This window comes from Thamnophis sirtalis, unplaced genomic scaffold, assembly GCF_051295495.1.
Source record: "Thamnophis sirtalis isolate CommonGarterSnake01/CBP01778 unplaced genomic scaffold, rThaSir2_p1.2 scaffold_3, whole genome shotgun sequence".
In the NCBI taxonomy this organism is placed as follows: domain Eukaryota; kingdom Metazoa; phylum Chordata; class Lepidosauria; order Squamata; family Natricidae; genus Thamnophis; species Thamnophis sirtalis.
The window spans coordinates 98478226-98489618 of record NW_028261383.1 but is presented as its reverse complement, the minus strand read 5'-3'; the positions used below and the strand labels follow the sequence as shown (position 1 = coordinate 98489618).

General features: G+C 35.1%; 1 protein-coding gene across 1 annotated transcript; it reads left to right on the top strand.

Annotated features, from left to right (window-relative positions):
• The first annotated feature begins 2858 nt into the window (after positions 1-2858).
• YIPF5 (Yip1 domain family member 5) lies at positions 2859-10222 on the top strand. The gene is made up of 6 exons (XM_087709591.1): positions 2859-3005; positions 4336-4451; positions 5614-5786; positions 6408-6553; positions 7693-7874; positions 8912-10222. Exons 2-6 carry the CDS (start codon positions 4342-4344, stop codon positions 9072-9074), a joined length of 774 nt encoding a protein of 257 aa, XP_087565717.1. The 5' UTR covers positions 2859-3005; positions 4336-4341; the 3' UTR covers positions 9075-10222.
• Positions 10223-11393: the final 1171 nt, after the last annotated feature.

Genomic DNA, 11393 nt, shown 5'->3' with positions numbered 1-11393 from the left:
AAGATATGTGACAAATATATTCAGTATGGCATACCTGTACACCTCTTATTCATCCCTGTTGCAATAGCAGTCTGAGATTAATAGTAATCTAAGAATAGCAAATAGAAAGTTATTTCTGCTAATTGAAGTTTGTCCCTACTGACAGTGATGTGTTACATTTATATCCTACCTTTTGTGCAGCACTCAAAGCATTTATAGTGTTCTCTCTTTCATGCACACACCCTTTATAAGATCAACTGTGCTTACAGAGAATGACTGGTACCACTAAACTTCTGCAACTGAGGGTAGACTAGTATCAGATTCTTCCCTGTTCTGTTTAATACCCTAACCGCTACACTATACTGAGTCCTTAGATAGGTCAGATGAACAGAGAAAGGGGCAATAATAGGGATTAGAGGGGAAGAGGGACCTGGGAGTACTCTTAATTTTCTCCCTCCCTTTCTTCCTTCCTAGAACAGTTTCAGGCCATTTGAAGAAGTTTAGGGATTAAGAGAGAGGTTGGGAATAGCTGTTTCCCAAGGCCTCCCTTTTCTATTTGTAGACAAATTAAGCTGATTTCTGCTACTCAAGTCTTAGACTACCAATCATTGCCACAGACAGACACAGACGCTGTTTTAAGGGGTAACTTCTTGCCCCAAAGATTTTCTTGCTGACAAAATAAAAGTCACTTAAATATCATGAGACATCACCCCAAAGCAGCACTAATAGAAGCATGATGCTAAAAAAATTAATAGAACCATATTTTTCATTGATCATCAGGTGTTTCATTTCCTTTTCTTGAGAGGTAATATTAATATTTTTTTCAAATGTTTGCTGTTATTTTCAAGAGTATCTCACATATCAACAGCCTCAAAATACCCTGCTGAAATCCAGAGTAAAATAATCATGAAAATAACAGATTTGGTTACAGATAAAATGCATTATAATTATTGACATAATGAAGGATAAAAGACAAGACTGCTATGATTATGTATGATACATAAAATATGGCAATTTTGAACCCAAAATTTATCTTCTGACGGACAATGGAAGATTGAATAATGTATTAAGAACTGAGCAAACCAGATTACTCATGGGATGTTAAAGGCAAAATTAAAAATACCCATTATATTTTGTTACTCCAGCAAATTGTACAAACTCAAGTTCTCTAGTAACACAGGCCCTGAAGAAATTTTTAAATAACAATTCCAATTATTTCTGATCATCTGCTAGAATTAATAAATGGTAGGATTCAGCAACTAGAAGGAATTACCCGCTCTGCCTTATAGACATTTTATTTAAAGTCTTGGAACTCTCATAAACGAAAGATAAATAATTCTTCTATCTCCCACAAAACCTGCCCACTGTTTTATGCAAGTATTGTTAAAGTGTAATTCTGCATCCAATCAGCCTTATAAGGTTTCTGTTTCCTTGATTGTCCTTTTGACCTCACTGTACTTCTGACTGATTGCATTTCTAACCTCCATAAATTGTACCTATAACCAGAATTGATACTAGCGGCAGGGAATATCCAGCTCATTGGGTTTTCTTTTTCTTCCTTGTAATTTCTTTCTACATGCAGAAAGCTCATTGTAGTGTATATTTATTTCTAGTAATAAATATAAAGCACTGAAAACATCAGATTTGTGTTTGAATATCTTATCAGAAGCGATATTATAAACTAAATGAAGTGATAATCCCAATTATCCCAATAATGATAAGTCACAGAGTGGATATTTTCACTTTTGGAGGGTTACTGGGCATATTTGGACATTTTGAGTACATGTTGTGGGCACTCACACAAATGGTCTGTAAAACATTTTCTCATTCATACTACAACAGCCATGGGAAATATTTCCCAGTGCTGTCAGCTCCAGTAATTGCGCCCTTCTGCATGATCTGGGCTAACCTTTTAGTGTTCGTTTCTGGTTATTTATTTATAACCATTTTATTCAGGGCAGGTGGATCTATTTTCAAACAAAGCATTGAACACTGACAAAAATAAGGATGAGTCCGGAGGCTGCCAACTTGCTTTACAACATGCCAACTTCCCTTCTGCAAAAATGAAAGTAACTTCTGAAAAAGTCTAAGTCAAGGATCAGAAGCCTGCAAGTGCCATTGTTAACACTTTAGCATCCTGCAATATGGAAATGTAATGCAGAAAGAGAGCAACAGGCACAATTATACAGGGCCATAAAAACAAATGTATTGTCTTTTTATGTACACTGACAGCATAAGCACCAAAAAACAAATTTCTTGTGCGTTCAATCACACTCCATTCATTCTATTCCTATTTATTCCTATGCCTATTCCTATTCTATTGAATTCTATTCTATACCACAGCCTAAAACTACCAGATATAAGATTGCAAAAATTAGGGTCTTCTTTTTCTTCTTGTTCTTTTTACCATTTCTGGTGTCTGGTGTTCTGGTGTTGAGGGGGGGGGAGGCATCAGGGGCATCGCTAGAGATCAACAAACGTTTTTCTACATATTTGACTGCCCTCCAGATCTCAGCTTATAGCTACCAAAGCTGCGTAAAATATTTGCATAAAAAGATAAATGTATATGTGTATAAAATAAATTTGTATACACATTTTATAGTTGTATAAAAGATCCTCTTTTTCCCTTAACATATTCGGATACCCTCGGCTTGTATATTCATATATACATATAAGCGGATCCACAAGGATGTGCAAAGTTGTAGGGAAGAGGCTGAAGTCCTTATGCGTATTGAACCAGTCCCGCCGCTCGTGTTTGGCATTCTCATCCCGATTGGAAGGTTTGACCATGGAGATGCTGGGAGATAGAGATAGAGAGAGAGACTGGCTTCCGCTAGGAAACGTCTGTTGCGTTCGGCCGCTTCACTTCCGCAACCCGGAAGTTGTTGCTCTTGGGTCCTGACACGTAGCTTCCCAGAGAGCGGGATAAAGCGGGTAGGAGGAAGAAGGGGTCGTTCCCAACGGCGCCAGGAGGGCAGGTTGAGGGGGAGTCGTTGCCTCGCCGGGGAAGGAGGCTTCCAAGGAAGGTGAGCTTCGGGAAATGGGGAGCAGGGTGGTGTCCGAGCTTGTTAAGAGAGCTGACGCTCCTTCAGGGCGACGTATATCAGGCGGCGAGAGTCGTTCTAGGAGCATCTTCCTCGCTTCTTTTCGCCTCCCCGGCTGATTTTGGAGTGCGTGGCTGAGATGCCCTAATACTGCTAGTGGTCTCTCGAGACCCAATGGGTTTTTCTCTTTCCCCTTTCTCTGGATCCTGTGTTTTCCATCGTCATCGTGTTCTGTGCCGCCCCGAAGGTCTAATAGCAATAGCGCTTAGACTTATATACCGCTTCACAGTGCTTTACTGCCTTCTCTAAGCGGTTTACAGAGTCAGCATATTTTGCCCCAACGATCTGGGTCCTCGTTTTATCCGTCTCGGAAGGATGGAAGGCTGAGTCAACCGTGAGCCTGGTGGGATTAGAACTGCCAAATTGCGTGGCACCAACACTTTGATTTTTTTAAAAAAAAAATATTTGTCAACATTTTCGCCTGAGATTGGTACAAATAGTTGGATATAAATAAGTATAACATGGCCATGAACACATAAAATGAGTACATATCAATGGGGACAGTAGGACAGGAACGGTAGGCACGTTGGTGCGCTTATGTACCCTCCCTTCGGGATGATAGAAAACATTGAAAAATATATAGATCTTAATATAATAGCTGTAGGTTCTGTTGGAGATTGTACAAGGTGGTCTTCGAGTTACAACAGTTTGTTAAATGACTGAAGTTACATCACTGAAAAAAAGTGACTTATGACTGTTTTGCACACTTAACAACATTACAGCATCCCCATGGAAGCATGATCAAAATTCAGCTGCTTGGCAACAGACTCATATTTATGACAGTTGTAGTGTCCCCTTTTGTGACTTTCTGACAAGCAAAGTCAATGGGGAAGCCAGATTCATTTAACAACTGTGTTACTAACTTATCAAGTGCCGTGATTCCACTTAACAACTTTGACAAGAAAGGTAGTAAATGGGACAGAACTTACTTAACAAATGTCTTGCTTAGCAATCAACATTTTGGGCTCAGTTGTGTTTGTAAGTTGAGGACTACTTGTACTTTCCTTAGGCAATTTGAGGAAAATCAGATGCTAGATTATAAAATGTTATGGTCCTTTACTCCTTTTGGGTAAACCACTTGGATGCACAACAGTGCAAGTATCTAGTAATTTAGTGTTTGACTGCATGCATTATTTTTCCCCCAAAAGATTGTGTAATTTACTTTTGATGATTGATAGATGAAGCTATTCATAGAAGAGCCATACTTTGGGTGATGTTTTTGAAAATAGTAACATAAATATTTATTTTACAGATAGCAATGTCTGGATTTGATAATTTAAATACAGAGTTCTATCAGACAAGTTACAGTATTGATGATCAAGCACAACAATATGGAGCAGATGCTGGAGGAGGAGGAGCGTATAGCAAGTAATTTGATTTTTTAAAATTTTTCTAAATAACCAATATATTATTCTCTGATATTTGTATTTGATTGAAGTGTTTGATTTTATTTAATTTCTGATGGTCATGCCACTTTTATATCTGAAGGGTTTTGTTTATTTAAAAATAGATTAACAGAGTTCGAAGGGACTTTATAAGTCATCTAGTCCAGCCCCCCCCTCCCCCGTTCAAGCAGGAGATCCTATACCATTTCTTGAATAACAGCATTTACTGATGCTCAACCAAGATTACTTATAACCTGTTGACTGTTATAAATGCAGTTGGTTAGGCTAATGCTAATCGGCTTTTATGTTAGTGCATATTGAATTCTTCTTTTATACAGTATGAACTGCCATAGTACTTCTTAATATGTGGCACACTTACCAGATAATGTACCTATTACTAGTTTATTGATTCAAATAAGGATTAATCATTCTTCAGTATAAAATTTCTCTTTAAGTATCCATTATTGATTATTGCAATAAAGTTTTCTGAAAATACTGACACTGAAATTCCTCTTCCTTAAGTCTGGCAGTGTCCCTATATGTCACAATAGATTCATGGTGACCTATATGTCACAAAACCCGAAGTATGCTAGTATCAATTATTTTATATAGCAGCAGATGGGAAAGCAAAGTAATGGCCTACATTATCTTGAAAGAAGGACTATATTATAATATCTGCGGATATGAAGGAATATATTATAATATCTTTTTACTTGGTAATAATTTGAGAAAAATGTTAGATAAGTTGGAAAGTTATAACAAATTTAAAGTGAGAAATTGTATTTTGTCATGTTAGAAAGTAAAGTCAAATAAATGCATGTAATTTTAATCAAAGTATCCTGTAAATAATTTTGATATGTTTCAAACATTGATGTATCTGTTTTCTTTATATAAATAATGTTTATATAAATATATTCCATTAATTTTCTTGTGATGAGCTGGGCGGCAAACAAATTTAATAAAAATGTTTTCTTCAGGGACTATATAGAATATTTACAGTTTGTATCAATGTGATTATCAGTGTACAATGATGCCTTTGTTACGGAATGGGTACTTTGTGGCTTAGCTAATATTGTAAACTTGCCTCTGTGACAAAGAAAGATTCTGTTTTCATATGATAAACGTTTAAGTTCTGTTTTCTGCAGGCAATATGGTGGCTATGAGTATTCTCAGCAAGGTGGATATGTCCCTCCAGAGATGATCCCGCCTCAACAGCCATATACTGGTCAAATTTTTCAGCCAACACCAGCATATACTCCATCTTCACCACAATCGTTCTATGGAAACAATTTTGAGGATGAACCTCCGTTACTAGAAGGTTTGATTTTTATTCCTTGCAGAATTTCCATGCCAGCCAAAATACATCATCCAATAAGCAAAGGCGTAATCATAGCTGATGATGAAGTTTGTGTGCATGTATGTATGTTAATGTAAATAGCAGTTTTTAACATTTAATTTCACTTCAATTACTTAAGTGGCATGATCTCTTAAAATCAAGATTTTAAGATCTTTAGCTTAAACCAAAAGGAAAAAAACCATACGAAATTGAAATAGAATGATCTTTTATAAAGTAAGATGACTAGTGCAGCTAGTTATATACTTGGTCTCTGACCTTTGGTGATCTAAGTGGATCTCCAATTTAGTACAGAAGTGTGGACCCACTTCTGTAATCCAAGGCTTCTGCAAAACCCTGAAGATCTCTCTTGTTTCAGCAGGTGGAGGGGCAGAATGGATTATAAGCCTTTTTTCTAATACACTTTATGTTTCCGTAAGTGGTTTAGTAGTTTTTTCCTTATCTAGGTGGTTGGTCATTTTCTGTTGTCAGTTATTGTTAGTTGAACGTTCTACATTTTGTAATCCACAAGGGATGCAATTATAATTGAGAAGGACTCTTACATTTATTAATCCATTAAATCTGTGTTCTTAATTTGATCTGCAGAACTAGGAATAAATTTTGACCATATCTGGCAGAAGACTTTAACAGTACTACACCCATTAAAAGCTGCAGATGGCAACATTATGAATGAAACTGATCTGGCAGGACCTATGGTTTTCTGCCTAGCCTTTGGAGCCACCTTATTGTTGGTAAGATTTCATTACTATAGATATAGTCCTGTCAGTTTGAAAGTTACAAGTTTAAAGCAAACAGAATCAAGACTTGTTTATTTAAACATCAGTAATTTATAAAAACTGATACACAGGGTTGAATATAATTTCTATTGAAGAATGTGAATTACAGTCTTATGGTTATTATTTGGAACCTTGCCCATGATCCACAAGGTGAGAAAGACAAGAACTGTTGATGGATACTCCCATTTACTACACTCAGAATAATTTAGAACAGGGGTCCCCAGTTAATGGCTGGGTAATATGTAAATTATCATAAAAATATAAATTCTTCCAAATTCGGTAGGGAATTACAGTTCCCTCTCCCTTCCCTTTTTTCCCCTTTTTTCTTTTTTAATGGATATAGTATTTTTATATAGACTTAGGCATTAATGATACATCTCTGGGATTACTTTTATGAACAATGCTCCTTAAAAATACTTAAGTGGTGCTTCATCTGTTGCATTAAAAGTCTCTATAAAACTAGCTTGTAGGGATGCGTAGCTATCCAAAGAGGAGAGGATGCTTTGGAAGAGATGGGGCATACTTACTCCATCTATCGGTCCTTAATTATGGCATACCTCATTAAAAATAAAGCATTTTGGAGACGGCAACAGGGTTTACTAACTTTTTTGTACTTCACTGTGGTTCTTTGTTATTTTCCTGAAATCATGGTGGCCACTGTGAGCAAGCACAGGAAACAGCACCGCATTATTAAGGAGCACACCCAGGCGCCTGCCAAAATACCTCTTCTACTCTGGATCCAAACAGCTGTACTTCACTTCTAAGTTGGTTCACTAGACAGATATTTGTATTGCTGGTATTTCCCTCTAAACTTGGTTGAGTTATATAAAGCAGTGGAATGGTGGCACTACTTTTATGTGGGAAACCTATTTTTTAAACCAATGTAAAAAAACGTTTGAAACATAGATGTGAAATAATACAAAGATAATCTTAGGTTCTAAGGTTTCAGAAATGTTCATTGTTACCAAAAAATGTATCTGGTACTCGCTTGATTTTATTTTGTATGCTTTATTTATCTCTTTGCAAAATCTCTTCCTAAAATACATCCAGAATGTTAATGTATTTTCCCCTCTCCCCCCACCTTTTTTTTTTAGGCTGGAAAAATTCAGTTCGGCTACGTATATGGAATTAGTGCAATAGGGTGTCTAGGAATGTTCTGTCTCCTGAATCTGATGAGTATGACAGGTGTCTCATTTGGTTGTGTTGCAAGTGTCCTAGGATATTGTCTTCTTCCTATGATCATACTTTCAAGCTTTGGAATTGTATTTTCCCTACAGTAAGTAATACCAAAGACCATTACATTTGCATTTAATAATACTGTAATAATACTGTATAATATTGCTCACCATAAAAATGTACTCAAATGAATGTGAATTTATGTAGAATTTTAAAAAATACTTTACAATTTATAATCAAACTGAATTTGATTTTTGCATTTTTTTTAAAATTAATAGAGTGTTTGTATTTTTGGTCCTATTTGACTGGAAAGGAACATTTTAAATCAAATCTGGGAAAATTATTTGAATTTTTGCTCTTTTTTTCAATCTATTATCTCGCTTTTTTTAAGCATTCTTTAAAATTCTACCTACCAATCTAAATAACAAAATGTAGCCAGTAAAAAAAGTATGTGATACTGTAGCACTTCCAAAATGCAAGTACCACAAACATTTTAGTTTAAAACTATGGAATAGTAGCTTCTCAGCACAATATTTTGTGTTGGATCTTTTAGTCCAGAAGTGGGCAGTCTGGTCCTGCAGATGTGTTCTTTTCCATTAACAAGGTTCCCTGTCCCCTCTCATTTTCTTATTTTCAAAATCATTTTAATTATAAGTAAATAAGAAACAAATGCTATAATACAAAGTACAAGCTTTTATCATTTTTATCTTTGAAACAATTCCATAACATTTTACATTAGTAGGGGAAAAATTATTCAGAGTAACCTAAAGTGGGTGAATTTCTGAAGCTTATTAAAAGGAAATACTATCTGACTTCAGAACAAGATCATAGTTACGTAATTTAACATTAAAGTGTTACATAAAGCTCAATGACATCCAAGTGTGTATACATTTTCCAAATTTACTGAGATCCATATAAGTACTAATTCAATGGAAAGCTTTTGTATTGACAGTTGGAGGCTTTTGAACATTTGAATTAGGAATGTTAACAACAGTTTTGGCCAGAAAATAATTTAGTGCGTAAAATCTGTATAATTGGATAGCACACTTGGCATGTCTCTAATGTAAAACTATTCTGATATATACAGAGTTATGTGATATTATTAGTGCTTGATTCCTTTCCTGTTGTTGTTTTCAGGGGCATGATGGGAATTATTCTTGCTGCTGGAATTATTGGATGGTGTAGTTTTTCGGCCTCCAAGCTCTTCATCTCAGCATTAGCAATGGAAGGACAACAACTTCTAGTAGCATATCCCTGTGCTTTATTATATGGAGTCTTCGCCCTCATTTCTGTGTTTTGAGCTGACTGTCTTAATTATTGGACTTAAATGAGCCGAACTGAAAGCTTTTACTTGGGATCCTTAAACTGGGACCAGAAATCAACTGTTGGCTGCTATCTTTCAAGATTAATATTTGAATTATTGTCTGGAGCAACAATAACAAAGTTTTCCTTTTGTGTTTCTTTTTATAGGACTCTTAAATACATTTTTACATTGACCTATAAAAGCTTCAGCTTTCAAACAAGCTAATTATGCTGTTTAAAATGTAAAACTCTTTTCAGTCCTATAACTTGCAAAACGTTATTTTTGAAAAATTTTGTAATTCAGAAATTTTTATTGACAAAAGAAAATGAAATCATTAACATGTTTTCCCATAGTAATATACAGCAACAAATTTAAATGACAAACATTTCCCATTTTATCAACTTAGCAAAATAGAAAATTTCTCATAATAACATTTAATCTGAAAGCAAACACAAAATGGATCCCATATATAATTTTTCAGCCTTTTTATAATCCTCCAATTCTTTTTCTTTACTATCCAAATGTCTTTCCAGGCTCAAAGTTATTGTGTTTATTTCATTTTATATATACTTTGTAAATAGTTCTGTCATCTTATATACATGTGGGAAAGTGCTTTTTATTGCAAAATTGAAAATTCCAGTAGTTCACCAAAAGCTTGTTTTAGAAAACAGCTTTGACAAATATCAGTAATGCAGTCTAGTATAAAACACACAGATTGAATTTTCTCAAAATGTTCTTACGTTTTTCCTTTTAGTAATTTCCTTTACTGTAATATTGTCCACTACAGAATTGCTTAGCTATTTATTTGAATAAAAATTTATTCCCACCGAGCAAACATTGTTTAAATTATGATGTAGTAGAATCCATTTCATATTTAAGCAGTTTAAACAACTACAGTGTCATGGTTATCAAGAAATATTGAGTTCAGATTTTAGCCATAATGACAAAAACAATGATTTAATTGGAAACCATGTACACCATTAACAAAATGCAGTAATGACTTACTTTAATGTTATGGAATAACGAAATGAAATGGCTAACATGTTCTTTACAAGCTTATTACAAAAGTAGACATTTTAAAGTATCGTTGAGCAATACTGGTGAACAATGTAGCAATTCTTTTTGTACTTCCAGCCCCCCCTCCCCCCAAAAAAAACTTCCTGAGTTACTGCAGAGCTCTTCATACATTGTTTGACTTTACCTATTAAATTTCTTACAGTGTAAGAAGTTCAGACTTCTTTACACATACAAATTTCTGATATTTGTATTATAAACTACATTCCAGATTTAGGCACCCCCCCCCCCCCCATGATGCTTAATTGATGTGATTTCACATGCAAATGAACTATCCTGATGCCCCAAATGATGGATATTTTGTACCATTAGAAACAGCTTTGTTGGGCTTTGCTACATAAAGGCAATGTTGGCAAATAATGTCGTTTCTCTTTATTGCTACCTCTACATACTTAGAATTCATTTGTAGCAGAACAACAGGATAGAGATAGTTTGGTGTAATGGTTAAGGCAACATGCTAGAAACCAGGAGAATGAGTTTTAGTCCTACCTTAGGCATGAAAGCAAGCTGGGTGACTTCGGCCCAGTTACTTTCAGACCAGTCCACCTCACACAGGCCTGTTGTGGGAAAAATAGAAGTATTAGGTATGTTCACCATCTTGAACAGCGGGTTGGACTAGAAGACCCCCCCAAGATTTCCTCTGATTCTGTTAATTCTGTTAAATAAAATGAACTCAAAACAGAAAACCAGGTTCTGCAACACTCTTTATTATATAAAATCTACCCTCAATGTTGTGATAGACATTTGAACCAGTACCTTTTGTAAATGGCCTTGGACTTTTAAAAATGTAAGATGTTTCAAAAATGAGAATGTTGAATTTAATAGTGGTATATTTTTTAAAATGGCAAAAGTTCTAGATTTAAATGTCATACCTACTGAATCTTATAGGATAATTCTATTTTGTATCATGTTGCTTTTGAGGTCTTTGTAATAATACTGCAGCATTCAGTACTTCTGCTTGTCACTGCAAAGTGTTAATGATAGGACAACCAGAAGAGAAAATGGAGGACCTTATCAGACATATGGGATTCTAGCAAAAACATATAGCATATCTCCAAGATTGGATGCTCTTATCATTCAATAGGCAATGCAATTATTTTTTTAAAGGAAGATCCCGATGGGATTTAAGATAATAGATGTATTAGCATAATTTGTCTGGGCAAATTAGTATGAAGCTTTATTAGATTTCATATTAAAGCACGTTGAAGTGCCTGCTTTTCTGAAGGAATTAGAACTGGTTTT

Bases quoted from the DNA above. Each gene is read 5' to 3' on its own strand.
- YIPF5 (XM_087709591.1), top strand. From the start codon at position 4,342: ATGTCTGGATTTGATAATTTAAATACAGAGTTCTATCAGACAAGTTAC. The intron at 4,452-5,613 runs GTAATTTGATTT...TGTTTTCTGCAG, and splicing joins GGAGGAGGAGCGTATAGCAA to GCAATATGGTGGCTATGAGT. The intron at 6,554-7,692 runs GTAAGATTTCAT...TTTTTTTTTTAG, and splicing joins TTGGAGCCACCTTATTGTTG to GCTGGAAAAATTCAGTTCGG.